The 25,178-nt window shown below is 50.0% G+C and overlaps 2 protein-coding genes across 2 annotated transcripts in view; one reads left to right on the top strand and one right to left on the bottom strand.

Annotated features, from left to right (window-relative positions):
- Positions 1–1,220: 1,220 nt before the first annotated feature.
- Positions 1,221–9,531, bottom strand: Ap2s1 (adaptor related protein complex 2 subunit sigma 1). The gene is made up of 6 exons (XM_090322509.1): positions 9,508–9,531; positions 7,735–7,968; positions 5,175–5,324; positions 2,711–2,824; positions 1,616–1,675; positions 1,221–1,520 (listed from the first exon to the last, which is right to left on the bottom strand). Exons 1-6 carry the CDS (start codon positions 9,529–9,531, stop codon positions 1,419–1,421), a joined length of 684 nt encoding a protein of 227 aa, XP_090178635.1. The 3' UTR covers positions 1,221–1,418.
- An 8,294-nt stretch (positions 9,532–17,825) lies between these two features.
- Positions 17,826–25,178, top strand: part of Arhgap35 (Rho GTPase activating protein 35) — an 81,097-nt gene continuing 73,744 nt past the window's right edge. The window contains exon 1 of the mRNA XM_090322696.1: positions 17,826–18,067. The gene's annotated coding sequence lies outside the window, so the exon portion shown is untranslated. The remainder of the gene's footprint in view (positions 18,068–25,178) is intronic.

Genomic DNA, 25,178 nt, shown 5'->3' with positions numbered 1-25,178 from the left:
CTGCCCCAAGCTACTACTGTGAGTGCTGGGATTACCTTCATTGTGCAGAGCATGTCTGACAGGTGCGTTTGCTTCTCAGTCATTGTGATTTTTCCCTTTCCTTTCTTTCTTTTTTATATATTGTACCAATAAGATTTGCACTGCTGAGTCAGGGAGGAAGTGGGTTCACCTGTGAGAGAAACTGCTGGGCAGATCGCCAGTGGAACTGCCCCCACTAGCAGCTGGTCTGCGCTTGTGGATACAGGGTGTGAAGATCTCAATTGCAAGCTCTCCACCTAGTTTTTTGTTTGTTTGTTTTTTTACCAGTCCTGGGCTTGAGCTCAGGGCCTGAGCACTGTCCTTGGACTTTCTCAAGGCTAGAGCTCTACCACTTGAGCCTCAGGACCACTTCTGGCTTTTTTCTATGTATGTGGTACCGAGGAATCGAACCCCAGTCTTCATGCATGCTAGGCAAGCACTCTACCACTAGGCCAAACTCCCAGCCCCTTATTTTTTACTGCTATTTAAGGCTTTGTGCTTGCTAGGCAGATGCTTAGTCACACCCCAGGGTTCTTTCTTGGAGTTACTTATTTTTAAGATAGGGTCTCACTTTCCTGCTTAGGCAGCACTGCCTATTTTGGGCTCCCCTTCCGAATTAGGGTGACAGGTACCTCACCTTGTAAGGCTCTCAGATGATATGGAGTCTTATGGGCTTTTCAGCCTCAAACTACAACCCTCCCCCCGTCAACCTCCCAAGCAACTGGGATTCCAGGTGAGAGCCACAGTCCAAATTGTATTAAGCCACCAAAGTTTTGGTCATTAGTTACAGCAACAGTGGGAGAAGAATATACATTTTATGATTGCGCCTGTAATAATGCCAATGAGATGGAATTCACCAACTCACTTCTCTCAGTGCTGTGAACATGAGCTGTGAGTATAATTATTTTATTTTACTTTGTGCCATTACTTGGACTTGAACTCAGGGCCTATACACTGTTCTGTAGCTTTCGTGTGCTCAAGGCTAGCTCTCTACCACTTGAGCTACACCTCCACTTCTGGCTTTTGGGTGGATAACTGGAGGTAAGAGTCTCATAGCATGTCCTGCCTGGGCTGGCTTCGAACCTTGATCCTCAGACCTCAGCCTCCCGAGTAGCTGAGCTTCAGTGTGGGATGATGGGCCTGTGTGGTCCGGGCATTTTGTGGCCCGCGGCGGAGGGGTTTCCAGGGAAGACCTCAGGGAGCAGGCAGGACCACGGGTTTTATTGGGGCTCCACGCACACGCACAGCATCACAGACGAGGAACGGCACTGCATGGTGATGGCCCAGGCAGTGGGGGCGAGGTCTCCTGTCCGGCAGCCCCGAGGCCCGGGCCCTTCCTGGGGTCCTTCCTGGGGGCAGTTGAGGGGGTAGGGGTGTGGGGTGCAGGGGCGGCGACTCCCTCACTCCAGGGACTGGAGCATGAGCAACTGTTTCAGCACTTTCGTCTGGCTCGTCTCCCGGATCTCCCCAGCCAGGAACATCTCGTCCACCACTGTGTAAACCTGCGCCCAGGGAGGCCCGTGTGAGGGGAGGGGGCTCCAGAGCCTGGAAATGGGACCCTTGGGGACCCCCACCCGCCCCCTGCATCACAGCCTACCTTGTAGAAGTTGAACACCAGGTCCAGCTCGCACACATTGTGGAAATACTCATTTAGGACCTGGGAGACGTGAGATGGTGAGAGCTGGGTAGGATCAGAGATACAGGGCACGGGCACAGACACAAGAGGGAGGGTGACAGAGAAGGCGAGGACTGAGAGAGACAGCACAGCAAAAGAGGAGCAACGATCACCCTAAAGAGATAGTACAGGACCAGGAGCATGGCCTAGCAGTAGAGTGCTTGGCTAGCATACAGGAAGACCCGGGTTCAACTCCTCGGTAGCACATACATAAAAAAAAGTTGAAGTGGTGCTGTGGCTCAAGTGGTAGAGCTCTAGCCTTGAGAAAACCCAAGGACAGTGCTCAGGCCCCTAGTTCAAGGCTCAGGACTGGCCAAAAAAAAAAAAAGCAGAGCTAGGGTTGGGTGTATGGCCTAGTGGTAGAGTGCTTCCCTAGCATGCACAAAGCCCTGGGTTCAATTCCTTGGTATGACATACACAGAAAAATCTGGACCTGGTACTGTGGCTCAAGTGGTAGAACTCTAGAACTCTAGCTTTGAAAAAGCCCAAGGATAGTGCTTAGGGCCTGAGTTCAAGCTCCAGGACTGGCCAAAAAAAAAAAAAAAAAGCCGAGCTGACAGAGGGGATGAAAGACCTGAAGACAACCATTCAGGTGGGGCATGACAGCTCACTCCTGGAATCCCAGCTAAGCAGAAACTGGGAAGAAACTAGCAAAAAGTTCCCCAAGATCCCGTCAATCAATAAAAGTTGTGTGCAGTAGTATATGCCTGTCATCTCAGAAATTGGGGAAATGTAAATAAACTGCAGGGCAGGATTGCTCTGGGTGCAAACACACACAAGACTACTGGAGAAATCACTAGTGCAGCTGTGGCAGGAGGCAAAGCACAAGAGGTAGAACTCCTTCCCTGGCGTGCACAAGGCTCTGAGTTTGAACCCAAGTGAATCAAATGGGGGCGGGTAGGAGGGGGGGGAGTCAGTGGGGACAGGCCAGGAGCAGCGAGGCAGGAGTTCGAAGACAGGATTCAACCATGCGGAGACAGGGCAGAAGCCAGTTCCCCCACACGAGCACCCACGCACCTCCACAAAGTTGTGGATGGCCTCCAGATAGGCAAGGTTGTTGTCATTCACGTCCACGCAGATACAGAAGTAGAGGCCAGCGTAGCGGCGGTAAATAATCTTGAAGTTCCGGAACTGTGGGCAGAGGGGCCTTGAGGGAGGGGCAGGGAGCTGGCAGACCGGCTAGCTCATCTGGGGGCTCAGCAAAGCCGGCCCAGCTAGCCCTCAAAGCATCCCTTCCTCCAGGAGTGCAACAGGCAGCATTAAGGGACAAATACGGGAACGGGGAGGACAGGCAGGAATATCCCAGAAAGGGAACCGCTTGCACCAAAGCCCAGACTGAGGGTAAGCCAGGTACATCCACCAGGACCCATGTATCCCCGCCTCACCCTCTATGACCCCTGGGAGGCAAATTCCTTGCTGGGTCGACGTGGTAACACACGCCTATAATCCCAGTACCCAAGAAGCTGAGGCTGGAGGATGGAGAGTTTGAGGCCAGCCTGGGCTATGTAAATAAGACTACAAAACAAAAAAGAGCCAGGAACGGTGGCTCACCCCTGTAATCCTAGCTACTCAGGAGGCTGAGAGCTGAGGATCCCTGTTCAAAGCCAGCCCGGGCATTAAAGAACATGATGCTGTGGCTCAATGGTAGGGTTGTAGCCTTGAGCTAAAGAGCTCAGGGATAGTACCAGGCCCAGAGTGCACCCCCCCCCCACCCCGATCCCACCCCACACACACACCAAAAAAAAAAAAGAAAGAAAGAAATCCTGGGCCGGGAGTCTGACCTAGTGGTAGAGTGCTTGCCTAGCATGGATAAAAACCTGGGTTTGATTCCTTAGTACCATATACACAGAAAAAGCCAGAAGTGGGGCCATGGCTTAAGTGGTAGAGTGCTAGCCTTGGAAAAGCCCAAGGACAGTGCCCAGGCCCTGAGTTTAATCCCTGGGACTGGCAAAAAGAAAACAAAACCAAAAACCCAAAAAACAAAACTTAACCTGGGTAAATTCCTTCTATAATTCTGCACACATCTACACATCTGAACAGCTGCTCTGTCCCAGGCTTGAGGCTGGCCTCCAATTCCCCCCCCTCCACCTCTGCCTCCATGTGCTAGGATTACAGGCATACACTACCACACTGAAGGATCAACACTGGAGCCTTTCTGAGCTTCCGGTTAGTACTCCACGAGGTTCAGACCTTGCTAGGGCATGACTCAAGCGTTAGAGCACTTGCCTAGTAAGCATGAGGCCCCCAAATTCAAACCTCAGTACTGCCAAACCAACAAATCTGTAAGGACATGCACACTGCAGGGCAAAGTACTTTGGCCAAAATCTGAAAAAAATAGTAGTCCATGCTGTCAGCTCGGTGGTGTGGCGCCACCTACTGGTAGCTGTGGGTGTGACTCCTGGTCCTCTGAGCTCAGCCTGTGGTTTATTTCTGCAGGGGTACAATGACACCCCCCCAGTCTCAGGACAAATGGTGCTCTGTCCTCCCTGGCCCCTTCCACCATGCTGCTGGCCCATCTCCACACGTCCTTCTTCCTCCTTTTTTTCCCTTTTATTTTGAGGTACTGGGAACTAAACTTTGGGCTCCTACCACTGGAACCATGCCCCCCACCCCCAGGCCTTTTGTTTTTATTTTTTTTGAGACAGACTCTTTTTAGCTCTTTGTGTGGGGGTGGGGGCAGTGAGAGGAAAGAGAGAAAGAGGTGGGTAGGACCTCTGCCCCACTCTTGCTAGGCAAGGGTCAAACCTTCCCATCCCAGAGCTGGACCGAGGGGTACCTGCCTGTTATCCCAGCATGGATGGAAGCTTAAAACGGGTGGACAGAGGCTCAGTCTGTGCATCCAGGCGAAGAACAAGACCCTTTCTCAACAACAACCAACAACTGGACACCAGTGGCTCACGCCTGTAATCCTAGCTACTCAAGATCTGAGGATCAAGGTTCAAAACCAGCCCGGGCACAATAGGACCTGAGACTCCATTAACTTCTAGAAAATGGGAAGTGGGGCTTGGCTCCAGGGTAGGGTGGTAGCCTTGAGGTGAAGAGCTCAGGGACAGCACCCAGGCTGAGTTCAAGCCCTCATGACCCACCAAAAAAAAAAAAAACTAACCAAACAAAAAAAACAACCCAGACAGGAAAGTCCACGAGACTCTTATCTCCAAACGAACCACTAGAAAACCGGAAATGGAGCCATGGCTTACTAGCTTTGTGCACAGAGAGGCTCAGGGACACCTCAGACACCGACTTCAAGCCCCACAACCAACAACAACAAAAATAAAGTGAGGGGCCAGGAGTGTAGCCTAGTGACAGAGTGCTTGCCTAGCATACACAAAGTCCTGGGTTCAATTCCTCAGTACCATGTATTCAGAAAAGCTGGAAGTGGCATTGTGACTTAAGTGGCAGAGCAGAAAGTGTCCAAGGACAGTTTCCAGGCCCTGAGTTCAAGTCCTGAAGATACAGCAGGCAGCAGGGAGGGGGTGGATACCTCTACAAAGTTAGTGTGCTTAGCGTCCCTGACGGTGACCACGGCGTGCACTTCCTCAATCAGCTTCTGTTTCTCATCATCGTCGAACTGCATATACCACTTGGCCAGCCTCGTCTTGCCTGCCCGGTTCTGGATGAGGATGAAGCGGATCTGGGGTGGCAGAGGACGCAGAGTGAGAGGCAGGCAGGCAGGGAGGGAAGCCAGAGGCGGGCACAGCCCAGGAGCCCCACCCATCCTTGCAGGGTGCAGAGATAGGGTGCAGGCTTCACATCCCTGCCCCCTGGCCCCTCCAACTCTTCTTTCTTTAAGTGGCTGATCAATTCCCAGGCTCCATTACTGACTGTTTTGTTTTTTCAAGATAGGGTCTCAGTATGACTTTTGCCTCCATCTGCCAAATGCTAGGATTACAGGAGTGCACTCTCTCCCATGCCTGGCTCTACACTTATTTGCCTCCTGAAACCTGTTTCCTCATTGTCCAAGCAAATTGTCAAGATTTATTCTGCTAGGGTAATTTCAGAATTAAGTAAGTTCAGCTGGGTATGTGGCTTAGTGGTAGAGTGCTTGCCTAACATGCACGAAGTATGGAGGAATCAAACCCAGGGCTTTGTGCATGCCAGGTAAGCACTCTATTACTAGGCTGCACTCCTGGCCCACAAATTTCTCTCTCTCTCTCTCTCTCTCTCTCTCTCTCTCTCTCTCTCTCTCTCTCTCTCTCTCTCTCTCTCTCTCTCTCTCTCTCTTTTTGTCAGTCAGTCATGGGGCTTGACCTCTGGGCCTAGGCACCGTCCCTGAGCTCTTCAGCTCAAGGCAAGAACTCTACCACTTGAGGCACAGTACCACTTCTGGTTTTCTGATGATTAACTGAAGAGTCTCACAGACTTTTGTGCCCTCCGCTGGCTTTGAACCATGATCCTCAGATCTCAGCTTCCGAAGCAGTTAGGATTATAGGTATGGGCTACTGATGCCTGGCACAAATTTATTTCTTTGTGCCAAGACTGGGGCTCATACTGGGTGGTGCTGTTCTCTTAAGTTTGTTGTTCTTTTTTTTTTTTTTTTTTTGGTATTTCTTTTGCTCAGGACTGGCATTCTACCACTTAAGCCATGGCTCCACTTCCAGCTGGCGAACTGGAGATAAGAATTTGACAGACTTGGCTGCCCGTGTTGGCTTTGATCTTCCTCAGCTCTCGGCTTCCTGAGTAGCTAGGATTATAGGCATGAGCCACCAGCCCCTGACTTTGTTATCTGAGGTTAAGGCAGCCTGGCCTTGGGCCCTCTGAGTCTGGCATGCTATTGTCCATTTTATTAGAGAGAAAACTGAGGATCAGGAAAAGGAGACCTCACAGAGGGAGCCTTGGAGCCTCCAACTCCTGACTTGTGTGAGCCCTGATCCCTTAATGGGGGAGGAGAGTGTTCTCTTCTTTCCTAAACCTGATGACCACACTCAATCAGCACCCCCTCCCCTGAAGCTGGAAGGAACAGGATGTTACATTTTCCTTCTAGGAACTCCAATGCTGAGCCAGCAAAACCCATTTTCTAGCAAGGCAGAGGGCCAGGGCAGGACAGGAAGGGGCTGGGTGAGCACCCCAGAATTCAAAGGCCTTGTGTGCACTTGATTAGAGGAGCTAGAGGCAAGCCTGGGGAGGGTGACAGCTCCCTCATTCCCAGATCGCCTCAACACCTCCTAAGGTCCTTTAGTGGTCATTTTAGACCCCCCCCCCACAGTGGGTTTTTCCTTGGAGATAAACCATTCTCCAGCTCCAAGGCCACCTCCCTTGCTCCAAAGGTCAACTCTTGTCTCTATAAGGACCCTGTTTCCTGGAGAAGCTCATCCATTTTGGATAACTTTCCTCCCTCCTTTCCTGAGGTTCCATCCAAACAATCCTTTTAGTTCAAAGTTCCACAGAGGGGCAGGGCAGCTTCTAAATCCAAAATTTAGTTCTTGCCTCCAAAGCTCCCCTCCACATATGTCACAATCTCAAGCCTATTCCATCCGCCGGCCCCAGACCTCTCCTCCTGTGAGGATCTGCTTGATTGTTCTCCATTTGTTTCTCCGATGCCTTGCCTTGGGGTTCAGTTCACTTGATCTGACTCAATCCCCACCCCTCCCGCAGTTCTTACTTCCAGCTACCCAATGTCCAGTCTCTTCCCATTGAGATTCTCTTCCAGAATTCTATCCCGTCCTCATTTCCTCTCTGCTCCTGATCTCGGGGGACCCCCCTCACCCCAGTTCTGCTCCAGCGCTCCCACCTCAAGATCAGACCTCACAAATCGGGCCTCCTGGACCCAAAGGCCCCTCCCAAACCTCAGGGTCGTCCACCCTGTGGCACCTCTTCCCCGGTGCCTCCTGGTGAGGACACCCCCGAGCACCCCCGAGCTCAGAATCCAGGCCCTGTTCCCCCTGCTTGGTCCCCGGATCTCGGCCCCAGTCCTCGCACACCGCGCCCGGCCCAGACCATCCACCCCTGGGGGAGGGGACTGACTCCCGGCGCCGACCCAGGTCCGCACCGTCCGCGCGCCGACCCTCCCTCCGCTGGTCCCTGGTGTGGCGCGCCCACGTTACCATGACGACCCCCGTTCCGACCCCAGCGGCTCGGGTCCCCGCTGCGACTGGGAGGCTCCGGCTGGGGCTGCAGTTGTGGGGGCCTCCAAAGGCTAGCGCAGACTTCCGGCAGAAAGACCGGCCTGCCTCCACGCGCACAGCCTGCTGGGAGTTGTAGTTCCTCCCCTCCCAAAGAGTCCGCTCGTCAGGGAAGAGTCGTGCCCGCCTCCCAGCATGCTGCGCGACTGCCCTTTTCTACCAAACGAGCCGGACAACAAATGCATGCTGGGAGTTGTGGAATTCGTTCTCTACGGAAGACTACGATTCCCACGAGCTTGTCGGTCCCCATAAAGAGCGCTGCGTTTCGGGAAATGTAGTTTGGTTATTGCGCTATCGGCATTCTTCCCCTCCAATAGAAGGGCATGCTGGAAATAGTAGTTTTACGTAAGAAATTGCATTGGACTGAATGCCAGTGAGCTTGGCCTGGAGATTGGAGGACAAGAGTTCGAAGCCAGCCAAGGCAGAAAAGTCCTTTACATTTTAGCTCTTATTAATTATCAAAAAGTTAGACTGGAACGGGGCACGGGGGCTCACGCCTATCATCCTAGCTACTCCAGACGCTGAGATCTGAGGATCATGGTTCAAAGCCAGCCCAGACATTAAACTAGGTGAGACTCATTTCCAGCGAACCAACCTGAAAACAAGAAGTGGAGTTATGACTCAGAGTGGTAGAGCTTGTGTAGACGAGCTTAGGGACAGTGCTCAGGCCTGGAGTTCAAGCCATGACTGACAAAAACAAACAAACAAATAATAGTTATTTCATTGTTTACATTATATTATTCATTTATTATGTTATTTAATGTTTTTGGCAGTCCTCTGGCTGGAATTCAGGGCTCAAAGCTATTGCTCTGCCTCTTAATCCAGAGTGTCACTTCAGGCTATTCTGAGTAGCTCATTGGAAATAAGAGTCTCACAGACTTTTCTGCTTGTGCTAGCTTCGAACCATGATCCTCAGATATCAGCCTCCTGGGTAGTTAGGGTTACAGGTGTGAGCCACTAGAGCCATTTTTTATTCTAATCCTGCAGCTCGGGCTCAGGGCCTGGGTACTGTCCTTGAGCTTTTTTTTTGCTCAAGGCTAGTGCTCTACCACTTGAGCTACAACACCACTTCTGTCTTTTTCTGTGTGGGCTTTCTCAAGGCCCTAGCACACAGCACCATTTCCAGCTTTTTCTATGCATTTGGTAGGGAGGAATCAAATCTGGGTCTTTGTGCATGCTAGGCTAGCACTCTACCACTAGGCTAAACTCCTGGCCCCTTTAGCCTTTAGTGGCTTTTAGTATTAGCTGTCTGGCATATATATGTATGTATGTATGTATGTATATATATATATATATATATATATATATATATATTTGAGCAATACTGGGATTTAAATTTGGCCTCACAAATTCATTCTTAGCAGTTACTACCACTTTGAGGCATACCCTTAGTCTTTTTGTTTTGTTTTATTTTCTTCAGTTATTGCTATTATTATTATTATTATTATTATTTTGCCAGTCTCAATGCTTGAACTCAGGGCCTACGCATGGTCCCTCAGCCTCTCTGTGCTCAAAGCTAGCACTTTACCACTTGAGCCACAACACCACTTCTGTTTTTTTCTGTTTATGTGATACTGAGGAAACAAACCCAGGATTTCATGTATGCTAGGCCCTTGTTATTATTTTTTCAGGTAGGGTCTCACACATGTGCCAACTCTCCCCCTCCCATCCCCGGGGTTTAAAGTCAGTCTTCACATTGTTCAGCTTGCTTGCTTGCATGTTGGGACTTTTCTGTCTGGGTTAGAATTATAGGCATCAGTCACTGGCCCACTGCATCCAGCTGTGGTTTCACTTTTTTTGCCCTCTGTACTGGTCTTAGACTTTTTTTTCCTGGTTGGTCTTGGGGCTTGAACTCTGGGCCTGGGCACAGTCCCTGCACCTCTTTGAGCTCAAGGCTAGTGCTCTACCACTTGAGCCACATCTCTACTTCTGACTTTTTTGAGTAGTTTATTGGAGATAAGAGTTTCATGGGGAGCCAGGCATGGTGGCTCACACCTGTAATCCTAGTAACTCCGGAGGCTGAGATCTGAGGATCGAGGTTCAAAGCCAGCCTGGGTGCTAAAGAACATGAGACTCTTATCTCCAATTAATATCTAAGTGGGGCTGTGGTTCAAGGGGTAGGGCAGTAGCTTTGAGCTGAGAAACTCAGGAACAGCGCCCAGGCCCAGAGTTCAAGTCCCATGATGCACCCTCCCCCCAAAATAAAAGTTTCATGGGGATTATTTTGCCCCTGTGGCTTCAAACCAGGATCCTCAGATCTCGGCCTCCTGAGTAGCTAGTGCAGGCATGAGCCACTAGTGCCTGGCTTGGACCATAATTCTTCTACCTAATGCTTTTTCCAGTACTTGGCATCATAGGTACATAACATCATGCCTGGTATTTCTGTTGAGATTGAGTCGAAGAGTTCAGGGACAGCATCCAGGCTCAGAGTTCAAGCCCCATGACCAACAACAACAGCAAAAACAACAACAACAAAAATAGCAAGATGGGCCGGGAGTATGGGAGCGTAGCCTAGTGGTAGAGTACAGGCATGAAGGGGGTTTGTTTCCTCGGTACCACATACAAAGAAAAAGCCAGAAGTGGTGATATGGCTCAAGTGGTAGATTGCTAGACTGTCCAAGGACAGTGTCCAGGCCATGAGTTCAAGTCCCAAGACTGGCCAAAAAAAAAAAATAGCAAGAAGGGCTGGGCTTGGTGGGTCACCACTGTAATCCTAGCTACTCAGAAGGCTGAGATCTGAGGAACCTGGTTCAAACCAATCCAGGCACTAAAGACCATGGGACTCTTATCTCCAGTTAATCACTAGAAAACCGAAAGAGGCGCTGTGGCTCAAGGGTGGTAGCCTTGAGGTGAAGAGCTCAGGGACAGTGCCCAGGCCAGAGCCCCAAGGCTTGGAAAAAAAAAAAAAAAAAAAGCAAGAAGTATAGGTAAGGAGTCTTGGTTCAAATGTGGCCTGATTGATCTTTATCATTAACAAGCCTTGTCATGATACAAAAGCATGGCTGCTTTGGAGTAGATGTTTATCAGTTTGGCTCCTCCAAATCACTACCATGAGAAGGGAGGGCAGGAGGGAGAGAGGGGGAGAGAGAGGGAGCGTTGGGAGAAGGGGGTTAGAGGAGAAAAAAAATGGAGCTAGAAGGGACAAAACTTAGTTTACAGGTCAGTAGTTCAGTTCTTCATGTCCGTTTCCCTAGTATACAGGGGAATCATAAGGTGAAGTGTGGAAGATGAGTTTCTTCTGTTACTGCTCCCTGCTGGCAGGGGGCACTGCAGGACTCTTGGGAATGGAGAACCACAGGGTCAGAAAATTGTTTCCTGTGGCTTTTGGAGGGGATGATTAAGATCTTAGACAGTCCTTTAGTGATTAACATGCAGTTATGCAGAAATCTGGTTCATGGTTTTATGACACAAGAGACATGATTCAAAATGAGGTTGGAGGCTTTTCCCTTTTGGGGGTAACTAGTGGGCTAAAGTGCTGTTTAACAAAAGCAGGCTGAGAGTGTGGCCTAGTGGTAGAGTGCTTGCCTAGCATGCTCAAAGCCCTGCGTTTGATTCCTTGGTACCACATACACAGAAAAAGCTGGAAGTGGGGCTGTGGCTCAAGTGGTAGAGTCTTGAACAAAAAGAAGCTCAGAGGCAGTGCCCAGGCCCTGAGTTCGAGCCCCAGGACTGGCAAAACAAACAAAGATATTTAACATCACTAGACATTAGGGAAGTTGCAAAACAAAAGCTTAATCACTTTCCACCCATCAACAGGATGTATGCTATAAAAACCAAAAATAAACCAAATCTGGAACAAAGCCAAGTTCTAGTAACTCAAACAGTAATCCTATGTACTTAGGAGTATGAGCTCCAAAGGATGAAGGCTTGATATGAACCAGGAATTAAGTTCTAATAGACTCCACCCCCAGTGAACCAGCAAAATGTAGGGCTGGAGGTGGGGCTCACACTGAAGTGTACCAACTATACAAGCATGCTGAGAAAGTGCAAGATCCTGAGTTCAAACGTTAGTACCACTACCAAAAAAAAAAAAAAAAAGTTGGCCTTCGGTAGCTCACATTTGTAATTCTAGCTGCTTGGATGTTGAGAGAGGATCTTGGTTCAAGGCCTGACTGGGCAGAAAAAGTTATCAAGCTTTTCTTGAACAGTAGGTAGCTGTGATGGTGCATGGCTCTCATTCCAGTGTCCTGGGAAGGGTAAACAACTAGTGGACCAAAGTCCAGATAGGCACTCTGGCAAGAATTGAGACCCTATGTTAAGGAGAGCCATTGCTTCTAGGCCCAGTGGCTCATCAGCTAGCTACTGAATCCTAGCTATTCAAGAGATTGAGATCTGAAGGTTGAGGTTCAAAGCCTAGTCCAGGCAGACAAATTGGAGTGGATTCTTTTTTGTGGTAATCAGTCCTGGGACTTGAACTCAGGGCCTGGGCATTTGTCCTAGCTTTCCCAAGACTAGCACTTTACCACTTGAGCCATAGCCCCACTTCTGGTTTTTTCATTGTATGTGATACTGAGGAATGAAACCTAGGGCTTTGTGTGTGCTAGGCAAGCACTCTAGTACTAGGCCATGCTCCTGGCCTCAGGCAGACACTTTTGGGAGGCTCTTTGCAATTAACCAGCAAAATTCAGGAAGTAGAAGTATGGGTCATGTGGTAGAATTCTGCCGGGGCCAACCGGCAGCAAACCAGGGTTCGCAGATTGGGGTTCCTGAAATAAGGGGCAAGGACTAGGAAGAAATAGAAGAGAGACAGACACACCGGGTCCGGGATGTGTTTATTTTTCACTCCAGCTTCTTCCCTCCTTGAGACCCAGGGAACTTCCAGGTGTTACATTCATATGGTAATTCTCAGGTCATTTAAACAGAATAAGGCCAGAAAACAATAAGACAATAAAGCCATTGTCTAATGCAAATCAAGGTACAGTTTGATTCCACTCTGGCTCCCAACAGAATTCCAGCCTTGAATGAAAAAGCTAAGCCAGAGCAGGGGGCCCTAAGTTCAAGTTCCAGTACTGGAACAACAACAACAAAAAGAATATAGTGCAAAAAAGGGCTAGAGTTGTGACTCAGTGGCACAGCATCCTTCTAGCGTGTATAAGGCCATAATTTAATCCATAGTCCAAAAATAAAACAAAATAAAATTAGAGGTTGGAAGTAAAGATTTTGCCTATGATCTCTAGCATTGTAAAATAAACAAATAAATAATAAGCCAGGTACTGGTGGCTCACACCTGTAATTACAGCTACTCAGGAAGATGAGATCTGAGGAATATGGTTCAAAGCCAGCCCTGGCAGGAAAGTCTTATGTCCAATTAACCATCACCAGCAGAAAACTGGAAGCCATGCTGTGGCTCAAAGTGGTAGAGCACTAGCCTTGAGTGAAACAAGGGACAGCCTGGGCAAATTATCAAGCCTCTGTCTAAAAAATAAAACACAACCAAATCTATGGCAATGGAAATTCCCCCTGTCAGGGTAGGAGAGGAGCCTGGAAAGATGGAAGCACCAGGGGCTTCTGAGAGAAAGGTCTCCTTTAGGTGGGGTGTATTACAAGGTGTGTTCTCTTGGTGAACATTGAGATGCACCCTTGCAATTTGGGTGCATCACATTGTATGTGCTCCGTACTTCAGTTTGTAAAGTTGGCAGCTGGGCGGTTCAAGTCTCCTCTCCTCCAAGTATTTAGCCTTGACTATGCTACATGTCAAGGCTAGGCCAGGTGGGCTTGGATTCAGCCGCATCCCTGCCTCTCATTCCTGTCTCATGATTGGCTGCCCTGCTGGCCAATGACAGACAAGCTGGCGATTCGCAGACAACATCTCAGAACATCTCCCAGCTTTTCCAACTGGTACCCATCCTGTCTCTAATTTCGAGTCCTGGGAATGGAAACAGAATATTTCCCAGCACTTCCCCCACCACAAACACCTCCATAAAATTCTTTGGTGGACTTTTTCTTTTCTGTCTTTGCATCTCTCAGCTCTGATTAGTGCTTGCTCTGGCCTCTTTTGGTGGCTGTGACCTGGGGAGGGGGGGGGGCATTCCAGCCTCTAGGGAAATGCTTGGGAAATCTTGATAACTGCCTAAGCCAGCAGCCAGGACTTTTCTCTGTCCGCTAATTGTTTATTAGCTTGTTTATTTATCCTGGATGGAAGGGTAGCTGGACAGGGGGGAGGGGGTGCCCCCAGGGAAGCCTGCTTCCGGTAGTTCAGGCTTGCTCAGCTGCGAGAATTGCTGAGCTAGAAAGGCCCTCTTTCCGGAGCCCCAGCTCTCTGTCTAGCTCCTGCTGTGCCAGGAGATCTCAAGATGACCAAGAGTGAGAAAGCTCCGGCCTGGACTTTCCACGGTGAGACACAAGGCCTGCTACCAGACAGCAATGACACTGGGAGGTCAAGGGCTAGGCTGGGGACGTGGCTGGGGCTGGAGCTTCGATGGGCCACCTGACTCAAGCTGGACATTTGAACTAATTAAACATATTTACTTTGTGTGTGTGTGTGTGTGTGTGTGTGTGTGTGTGTGTGTGTGTGTGTGTGTATGTATGTGAATGTGAGCCACACTAAGGCTTTAACTCAGAGCCTGATGCTATTCCTTAGTTTTTTCACTCATCACTAGCATTCTACAACTTGAACCACAGCTCTACTTCTGGCTTTTAGGAGGTTAATTGGAGATAAGAATCTCAAGGGCTTTCCAATCCAGGCTGGCTTTGAATTGTGATCTTCAGATCCCAGCCTTCTCTATAGCTAGGATTATAGATGTGAACCTTATTTTTGAGGCATTTCCCTATGTAATGAGGCTGGAGCCAAACTTGGGAGCTTGCTGCCTCAGCTTTCTGAGTGTCAGGATTACAGGCATGCACCACTAGGCTCCCCTATAAACAAGTATTGTGCATTATTTGCTAGGCTTTGGAAATGAGCACTAAGGGCCTTCAAAGATCACGGCAGACTCTCAAATCCTGGTGGAGTGCTGTGAAGAAGCAACAGGTATGTAGTCACTTGACCTTAGTTTGAGTATCCAATATGCTGCTTACAGTCTGTGCTACTTCTGTGTAGTCCTTGTGTGAGTTGACTATTCTGTCAAGTGCGTTAGGATATTGCTTAGCACAGCATGTTCCTTGTATGTTTGTCTTTTCATTTTTGGTACTGGGGATTAAACCCAGGACGTTGCACTTACTAAGCAAGCACTTTGCCACAGAGCTACATCTCAGACTGAATGTTCCTTTTAATTAAAGGTGGAGAAGTCAGTCAGGCCACATCTGGGAGTCCACCCTGAGGAAGTGATTTCCACTTGAAACAATGGATCAGATGAAGTTGACAGGATCCAGATGGGGAAAGAGAGAACCTGGGAGGGGCTAGGCACTGCCAGTCCGCCCATTTCCCTAGACTGGAAGTGCCTAGAACATTGTGTAGGTGAGTTTTTGTTTTTTTTTTTTGGTCAGTTAGTTGGTTGGTAATGGGGCTTGAACTCTGGACCTGGGTGCTGTCCCTGAGTCTTGAGCTCAAGGCTATGGCCCTACCCCTTGAGCCATAGTCCTACTTCCGGTTTTCTAGTGGTTAATTGGAGCTAAGTGTCTCACAGAGGGACTTTAGTGCCCGGGCTGGTTTTGAACCATTATCCTGATATCTCAGCCTCCTGAGTAGCTAGGATTATAGATGTGAGCCACTGGGCCCAGCTAAGTGTAGGTGTTTTAAAAACATTATTTTGAGGTAAGAATATCACTCCCCACTCTCAGTTTCCAGTATTATTTCGAAAAGCTTAAAATCACTTACAATGGAGAAGCAGTCTACAAATCTGATTTGGCAGCCCTTGTGCTTAAAAAAATTAAAGTTGTCAGTGACTTCTAAACATCAGATTTTATACATTAAAAAGCAGTGAATTAGCTGGACATGGTAGTGTACTCTTTTCATTCCAACTCTCAGCTGAGGCAGGAGGAGTGAAACTTCCAGGCCCAATCTCAAAACAAAATAGAGCAAAATGGGTCATTAATCAAAAGTGCTTCACTAATTGGGATGTTTTACACTTAAGTCATGTCTTTTTATTTACTAATGCTTGTAAAAGCCCTATGTGAAAATGATAACATTTTACAGATTGCATTAGTCTTCCCTTAAGGCTACTTTTGCCTTCCAAAGTTTCAGTTACTTGTGGTCTATTATATTGAGAGGGAACTATGAACATTTGTCTTGTCTTTCTCAAGAGAGACATATTCACATTCAGGAAAATATTGTAATTGTTCTGTTATTAATCTCTTTATCTTTTTTTTTTTTTTTTGCCAGTCCTGGGGCTTGAACTCAGGCTTTGGGCTGAATTGAGCTTTCTCAAGGGTAGGGCTCTACCACTTGAGTCACAGCACCACTCTGGCTTTTTCTCTGTATGTGATACTGAGGAATTGAACCCAGGTCTTTATGCATGCTAAGCAAGCACTCTACCACTAGGCCAAACTCCCAGCCCCATCTCCTTACCTTTTGAAACTAAATCTTATGGGTATATAAGTAGAGGGGGAAATCAAATAAACCAATTTCAGGTGGTTTGGAGAATACAGTTGGGAACTATTTGAAATTTTCGTCGGTTATGAGCCTTGAACTCTGAGCCCCAGCACTGTCCCTGAGCTTTTTTGTGCTCAAGGCTAGTGCTCTGCCACTTGAGCCACAGCGCCATGTTTGGTTTTTTGAGTGGTTAATTGGCGTCTCACAGGGGCTGTTCTGCCCAAGCTAGCTTTGAACCCTGATCCTCAGATCTCAGCCTCCGGAGTAGTTAGGGTTACAGCGTGAGCCACCAGCCCCTGGTTATATGAACGTTTAGTTCTCCAAGCAACACTTTGAGCAAGGGACAATCATCACTCCATTTTATAGAGGTAAACAGTGAGGAGGAAACAGGACAGACAGACAGGAACGGGACACAGGCTTTCTTCATGCATTCCGCCCATTTTAGTCTGGGCGCCTGGAAAGCTCATCTTGCGTGGGAGTCCCAGGGGTGTGGAGGGTTCCACGGTGCCTGCTCTACCATCCCCGCAGAAGGCACTGGACTTCCATGATTTGATGGTCGGAGCCGCGCGCAGAATCGGATCCGTCTTTCTTCTGCCTAGGATCGAATGATCAGGGAACCAGGACCGACTTGTAACCAACGCGCATTGCCTCCAGGTTTTTTCTTCGTTGCCCGGAGAAAGAGCACGCGCTCTCTAGCCCCGCCCCTCCTTCCGGGACCATCGATGGCTCGTCTCGGATTGGTCTACAGCGGACCATGCCTCCTCTTACCGACCAATCAACGCCTTCGCTGGGTGCGCCCCTCCTTCCCAGCTCCGCCCCAGTGCCCCGCGCTACGTCGCCCCTCCAGCGTCCCACTCCGTTATCCTGGGGGCTGCGGCTGAAGATGCGAGCCCTCCCCCCACCCCGTCTTGCCTCTCATTGGCTGGCGAGGTCCCGCGCGAGCGGGATCGCGCCTTCGCTCCCCCCCGCGTGGAGAGTCGGGCCAAGCCTCGGCTCTGGCTTTCTCTGGGAGGCAGCTCGAGGCCGGGCCTCGGTGGCTCCGGGCGCGCTCCCGCGGGCCACGCCCTCCGCTTTGAGCCTGCCAGCCGCGCCGGTTGGCAGTCCCTCCTGCGCATGCGCACGTGCCGACCCCGGAGCCGGAGCTTAACTCGCGGGTGTCTCCTCGCGCGGTCTCGCGCGCCCCGGCCGCCGCAGTAGCGGCATTTTCTGGGGGGGGGGGTGCGCACGCGCACTTCACCCTCCGCGCCCGTTCTAGCAGCGTGCCCCCCCTTTCTCCTCACGTGTTGGGTTATCCTTACCGCGGCGCGCGCCCGGGGGGGGGGGAGGCCGTGATCCCTCACACACATAACCCCCCCTCGCCGTCCGCTCGCTCCCCCTGCAACGGTCCTCGAGCCGCGCACGCGCAGTAGCGAGGGGTCGCGCGCGCGGGAGCGGCGGCCGCAGGAAGGAGGCGCCCGTCGCCATTGCGCGGGAGGGAGAGAGGGAGGGAGCGAGCGAGCGAGAGAGCGAGGCTGGTCTGCCCTCCCCCTGGTTCCCGCCCCTCCCCCCTTCCCCTCCCCGCCCCCCGCCCCGAGGGAGAGCCGCGGCGCGGCGGGAGGAGGAGGTGGAGGAGGCGGAGGAGGAGGGAGCCCGCGAGGGAGGGTCCGCCCGGCCCCCCGCCGCCGCCGCTGCCGCCGCCGCCGCCGCCTCAGCCTCCGCTGGACGAGGAGCAGGGGAACATGGCGCCGGGGCCGCCGTCGCCAAGGCCGGGATTCTGGAGGCCCGGGCCACGCTGAGGGCGCGCAGCTGGTGAGTGAAGGAGCTCGCGGGACCCAGGCGGCGAGGCCGGGCGCCGCCCCAACGCGGGGTCGGACAGGGGGAGGCGGGGACGGCGGGGCCCCGAGCCCGCGAACAATGGAGAAGCCGGAGGGGGAGGGGAGGCAGCGCCCCCCCCCCACACCGGCGCCCCGGGCCCGGCCGTCCGCGCCGGGGGCCCCCGGCCCGCCTGGCCCGGCCGCCCGCCCGCCCTGCCCTCGTCCACCGCAGCCCGGCGGTCCCCACGCCTGTCCCCAGCCCGATGCCCGGGGATTTCGGGTGTCCATCTCAGGGCCACCCCAATTCCAGTTCTTCAACCCCCCCGCTTCCCTCTTCCCCTGGTAGGAACGCTTCGCCCCTCCTGGGCTCCGTAGGGCTCCTCGGATCCACCTCCTCCTCTTTTCTCCTCCTCCTCCTCCTCCTCCTCCTCCTCCGCGGCAGCCCAGCTGCACCCCCTGAATTGTGGCGCCCGCTCCGGAGATGACCCCGTTCCCTTTCTCACGAGGCTCGGTCGCAGCCCCCTTCTTTGACCTACCTGGGATTATTCCGGTCCCCGAGCCTGTTGCGCCCCCAGGAGCTGTCCCTTTAGGACCTGCATTCTCTCTCCTTGGAGATCCATTCAGACCTCGGTTGAGTGCCCGTCTTCTTGATCCTGGGAATTTCCCTTGGACTTCATTCCGTCTCGCTCTTGGGCCCAGCTGCCTATGCGTTGCTGGCCCTGGCCTTGTGGCAGAACCTGCTGCACCCCCGCGGGGCTCCTCTGCTGCTTTCCCACCCTGGTCGCACTTGGATGCAACCGTGGTCGCCTTCTTCCCTTCTCAGCTCTGGCTCTCATCTGGCCATTCGGGCCCTTTCCTCGCTTCCAGACTTTTCTAGCCTCTCAGTTCTGCTATTCCTTCCTTGCTGGATCCCAGATCTGTGCGGTGCCTTCGAGGCCTGTTGGCTTTCAGCCTCCGCCTGCAGAGAGTAGCACCCTCTTGGACCCTGTAGCACTGTCCTTTCTGCATCGCGTACCGACTTCTCGCCCCACTCAGTCTCCCTCAGCTTAGCTCTGCACAGTGTCCTTTGAGCTGTCCTCTCCTCTGCACCTTCATTTTGACTCTCCTCTGGGCTGCTCCATTCATTTGCCTCCCCTCCTTTCTGTCCAGTGCCCACGGTTGCCCCCTCTTTGCTCTCAGCCTCTACCTTTCATGGTGGCTCTTCTAAGACTTGCCCTAAACTCATGTTGGACTCCTTGTAACTGCACCCTAGCTCACCCCCTTCTCATTCTGCATCTGGTAGGTCTGTTCCTGGATAGTGCTAACACCTTCCCTCCCCCCCAGCTCTGCTCAGCACCCCCCCTGTGTTTAGTGTTCCCTCACTATTCCCCCCCCAGCTGTCCACTTGCCTGCCTATGTTTTGACCCATTTTTAACTTTCCTATTGCTGCACCTCTTGAAGTGATCCTCTGCAGTAGTAGTCTTAGAACTGTGTTCCACCTCTGCCCCTCTCAGTTCTAAGTTCTCTGCCTGTTTCCATTCTGTTCCGCCCTCCACTCTTTTTCGTGTGTATTTGTGCTCCATTGCTGTCTCTTGCCCCTTTTTTGAGTACTCTTCCCCCTGGTTCTGAAATGAAGGTGTCTTTTGAAATTCTTCCCTGCTCATTACCCCTTCCCTTCTTGGCTCTGCCTCAGTTCTCTGATGGATACCCACTGCTTCCCATTCCTCGCGGCATGTTTCCTTCCTCACCTTGTTTTCCTTCCCCCTCCATGTCCTGTCAGGTTCCTCACGTCAGACTTGCCTCTCCCGGCTCTCTTCTGGTGGCCCGCCCATTCCCATTGAGGGCTTCCCGGGTTCAGGCATGTCTGTCTCAGCTCCTGCTCCCCAGCCCTCAGCCCCAGATCTGGAAGAAAGGGGCTAGTCTGGGCCCTGGGTTCTCTAGGCGCTAATCCAGGCTGCAGATCCTCTCTGGATTCTTGTCCTCAGGGGATGCGTGAGATGTGGTAAATAGATGGGGATTGGTTACTGCTCTCACTTGTACCAAGGTGGGTGGAGGGTGGAGGATTGAACTGGTTCAGGTGTCCCTTTTTCCTTGTGCTGTATTTGCTCCCCCTTCAGGTCTCTGGGTTTTGCTTTGTATCCTTTGGAAAGGGGGCTGCAGCTGCCCACAGCTCTTGTTCTCACTTCCCTCCCTTTGAGCATTGCAGAGAGACAGTTGTATCCTCTGCCCCTCTTCCTTCTCCAATCCCCTCCCCCCCCAGGACTTAGGAGTGGGCTTTTTGTTTTTTCTCCAGCTGACAAGTCATGGTCTTGTTTTACCTCTGGCTAGGGAAATGCCAGTTCTCAAGTTCTCCTGATCCCATGGGGTTATGGCCACTCTTGCTGTTTACTGCTTTGGGCCTACAAAAGCAGTAGTCTTGCCTCCCCTAATGGCCTTTGGTTTGCACTGTGACCTTGGGGGAGGGGCTGAGCAGGATGGGTTTATTTCTTGTTCACCTCTGCCCCCGTGGCTCCAGCTTCCCTGTCTTCCAAATGGTCAGGGCTTGGGTTTGGAAAGCAGTTTTAAACTGTTTGTGGAGAGAGACTGCCAAGTGTCAGTAAGATTTCTGCTCTCTGGTATCGCAGGCACTCCTAGTCACGGGAGCCCTATGCCTGTGGGCAGGCTCACTCTGGGTTCTCCTGCTTGTTGATGTCCAAAGAGGGTGTGGTTGGGCCCTGACATTCCCCAGACATTTTGAGGGACAAGTTGGGGCATTCTGGGGTCCTAGAAACTGAGAGATGTAGTGAGTTTGGTCTTGTTTGTGCACTGTCCCTGTCCCTTTACCAGCTTTCCTGGGCTGTTTTCATCAATGGTCTTGGGATAGGGTAGAGTTTAGGAAATTCATTCAGAGGTAGAGATGGTTTGTGCAGAAAAGCTATCCAGCAGCATCCTTCCTTCACTTGGGAGAGAGGACCTTTAGCATGTTCTAGATTTATTTATTTCTTAAATAAATCAAGAGCCTGAACCCCCTCCCCCCCGGCCTAGAGCAATTGCATAGTAAAGCAGCCATCCAGCTGTGAAGGAACATTTACTGGAAAGTCTTTCTTCTTAACAGAGCAATGATCAAATTGTTTATTTCAGCACTTATTTAGAAATAGTTCTATGTGAATACATTTGGAATAAAAAACATTGACTGTCATGTACAGAATTGGACCATTGACTCATCAGATGTTAGGGCATTTGTATATGAGACGGTGAAGGAGACTGGGTAGAAGATCTGTATGATTCTTCACTCCCCCCCCCATTTTTGGTGCCAGTATTGGGGCTTGAACTCAAGACTCAGGGCCTAGACACTGTTCCTGAGCCTTCTTGCTCCAGGGTAGCGTACTACCATTTGAGCCACAGCTCTACTTCTGTTTTTTTTGGTAGTTAATTGGAGATCAGTCTCCAATTAACTGATTGAGGCTTGGAACCTCAATCTTTAGATCTCACTTAGCTTCCTCAGTAGTTTTCAAGTGTAACCCATCTACACCTTGCTTTTTGGGGGTGGAGTGGGGGAGCTTAAACTCTGGGCCTGGGCGCTGTCCCCAAGCTCTTCAGCTTAAGGCTGTTGCTCTACTACACTGAGCCACAGTATCACTTCTGGTTTTCTGGTGGTTACTTGGACCTAGGAGTCTCAAGGACTTTCTCATGCCAGGGCTGTCTTTGAACTTCAATCCTCAGATCTCAGGCTCCTGAGTCGCTAGGATTACAGATGTGAGCCACTGATGCCCAGGTGCCCCTCACTTTTATGTTTTCTTTTAGTTTTCCTCTCCCTCCTAGGATCAAACCCAGAATCTTTTACAATATAATCAACCAGCTACTCTACCTTTGAGCCACTTCCTTAGTCCTAGAACTTCACATTGTCTGACAAGAAGAGTCTATGATTTTTATGATTTGTAGATGGCATGTGTTTTCATTATTATAGACTTAAATAATTTTGGTTTATTTCCTGTGGTAAATTTTTGACTTCATGTGAATTTATTTTAGAGTTTGTGCTTCCTTTATTGGTGTAATTGTTTTTTATTCTTACTGTGGAGGTAGCAACTAATTAAGAATAGTAATAGAAACAACAGTGGATATAGTGTTACTTACATTTGTGTTCCTCACTTTTAATATCACTGACAGCATCAAAAGTTTCTGTATGCCTCAAGCCTAAGTTGACATAATAGAACAAAGAGGTAGTTTTTCTTCTTAAGCTGCAGCTGATGTTCTAGAGAAAGAAACCGACAGATTTCTCTGATGGCAGAGGAGTTCTCAAGCCCTGACATTTACTTTTGTGATGGAATTTGGTGGTACAGGAATGTGAGGTGGTAGCTTGGCCTTTGGAGCAGTTTGGGTGCTGCAGTTGGGGTGGGGTGTGAGATGGTAGTAGATGACACTGTTCAACCTAGTAACAAGTCTTCAAGGGCTAGACTTAGAAACTGGCCTAATCAAAACTCCTTTGCCACAGCCTTACTTCCTCTCTCCTCCCCCTTCCTCCCTTCCTCCTTCTCCCCCTGCTTTCTTTTCTTTTTTTTTGCTATGCCCCCTGTTACCTGTCACTGAGCCAGCTTTGTGACATGGTGAAGTAATAGGTCTGACAATAACAAATCTGAAGATGGCCCTTTTTCTTCATATCAGACAAATGGAAGAAGTTGGAAATTATTGGGTGCCCATCCCTGGACCTGCTGATGACTTTTGGGAAGGGACAGTATGGGAAGTGAGGCTTGCACAGTCTTGAGAGTGTTGGTTCAGTGTGCTTGATGAGGAAGCACTGGGGGTCCACACAGATGGACATGCAGAAGAGGGAGGGGCTCTGCGCCTCCATCTCGTCTGCTCTGCTTTCTTTCTGCCTTTGGTTGGTTGTATTCTCCTGAGACGTTTAGGCTTCTTACTGACCTGCATGGGATGTGTCATGACTGTTGTTATTAATCGCCTGGGGATATAAAACAGTGTGAATCGACATACTCCTTGTGACATTTGGTTGATCATCTAGTCCAGTTGTTTAAAATTTCTTTTCTGTATTTCATATGTATAAATAAAAACAAAAAAGAAAATGAGATTCTTTGCTTGGAAAAGGGAAGGTAACTAGTAGAAATGCCTCTTTTGGCTCCTTGGATTTCCTGGAGCTTAGTTTGAAAATCATTGCCAAATCTGGACTCTTCCTTGGCAAGCCAGGAAGAGCAAGGCTTGCCTGGAGCACTGTGGCAGGCTCCCGTGGAGTGGAAGAGCAGTGGGCATGGGGCAGGGGCCTGCCTTCTGTCTAGCCCTTGTCCTAATTAGTTAGGACAAATTGATTCTCCTCTCTGGGTTTCACGTTGCTAGCCTGCAGTCTAGTGTGCTGTCCAGCCCCAATGGTAGGTCGAGATTGTCCTAGGTCACATGCCATGTCCTTGTCAAGTCCTGTCAAACAGAATTTAGATAGGGCTCTTCCTAAGGGATAGATTGGGATATACAGGAATGTGAACCAGATTACCTTGGACATATATTTTTTAATACAAACATTGACTCTTGGACCGGGAGTTTGGCCTAGTGGTTAAAGTGCTTGCCTAGCATGCATGAAGACCCGGGTTCGATTCCTCGGTACCACATACATAGAAAAAAGCCGGAAGTGGTGCTGAGGCTCAAGTGGTAGAGCTCTAGCCTTGAGAAAGTCCAAGGACAGTGCTCAGGCCCTGAGCTCAAGCCCAGGACTGGCAAAAAAAAAAACAAAAAAACAAAAACATTGACACTTTTTCAGCCATTCACAGGGAAATTAGTTTACAATTTGGGGGGGATGGGCTTACACACCTTTTAAAAGCTATATGGAAAATTTTCAAGCTGAGTCATTGTTGACCAAGGCTCTCAAATTGCAATGGTCTGAATGGCACTTGAGTTGGTGGTATTAAGAAATGCAAACAAGGGCCGGGAGTTTGGCCTAGTGGTTAAAGTGCTTGCCTAGCATGCATGAAGACCCAGGTTCGATTCCTCGGTACCACATATATAGAAAAAAGCCAGAAGTGGTGCTGAGGCTCAAGTGGTAGAGCTCTAGCCTTGAGAAAGTCCAAGGACAGTGCCCTGAGCTCAAGCCCAGACTGGCCAAAAAAAAAAAAAAAAAAGAAATGCAAACAAATCATTTGTGTTCATCTTCCCATAAGTTTGTTTCTGTTAAGTTTTGATATAACAGTTTGGGACAGGTAAGTTGGCATCTGTCAATCAAATTTTTCTTTATTTGCTTCTCTGATATTGAGAAAGCTCTTCAGTTGATTTGGTAGCAGAAAATCAGTTACTTTGAGCCATGAAGCATCATAGAAAAGTAATGATTACTTGTGCTGAAAATAGCCAGACATCACTGTGTGCTTTGTCTGTGGAAGGTGCATGGCATGTGGTGGTGTGTGCCAAGCTGGCCCGCACTGGTCTGCACGATTCCTCCATAGGTCTTCACACCTCAGCTCTCCTTGGAGCTCTGCTACCTTGCTTGGACAGTATCTTTTTGTGGTTACTCTACTAAGTTGGTAATGGAATTTGAACACTTGAGAGACAGCTTCTTGCAGTATAAAAAATGCTGGAGAAATTCCTGTTGCCAGTTGGCTCCCACTCGGTGCTTTCTTTTATAGGTAGCAGCCCTTGATCATCTTGTCTGGGGGTCAGAGACTCCTGAGAATGAAGACCCTGGTGTGGAATGCCTTGACAACATGTGTGTTGGCCCCACTGTACCTGACAGATGCCAAAGCCTTGTCTTGGAGATTGTGCTCCAACTCTTAAGGGTTGTTCCCAGGCTCTAGATGTTTGGAGGGAAGCACTCTTGGCTGGCACTGAGTCCCATTCCTTCTGCATCACTAGCATCTTGGACAGGCTGAAAGGCTTAATAAATGATAGGATAGTGTTAGGAACCAATGTGTATGTCTGGGATATCAAATAAGTTATGGTTCTTCCTTTTAAGGAAGTTATAGTCAGTTGTGGACAGGTATGTACTGGAGTATGAAGGAATGGAGTAAGGAGTAGACTATTCTGATTGACGGCTGGCCCCTTAAGAGGCAATCCCATATTAACAATCCTAATGATGTCATCTTTAGAGACTGAGCACGTCATAGGCTCCGCATCATGGTATTTTGTTTTGGCGGGGATCACCCTACAGTCATTCTATA

Source organism: Megascapheus bottae, chromosome 31, assembly GCF_031878675.1.
Source record: "Megascapheus bottae isolate mThoBot1 chromosome 31, mThoBot2.hap1, whole genome shotgun sequence".
Taxonomy (NCBI): domain Eukaryota; kingdom Metazoa; phylum Chordata; class Mammalia; order Rodentia; family Geomyidae; genus Megascapheus; species Megascapheus bottae.
This window is presented reverse-complemented; position numbering and strand designations above follow the sequence as displayed.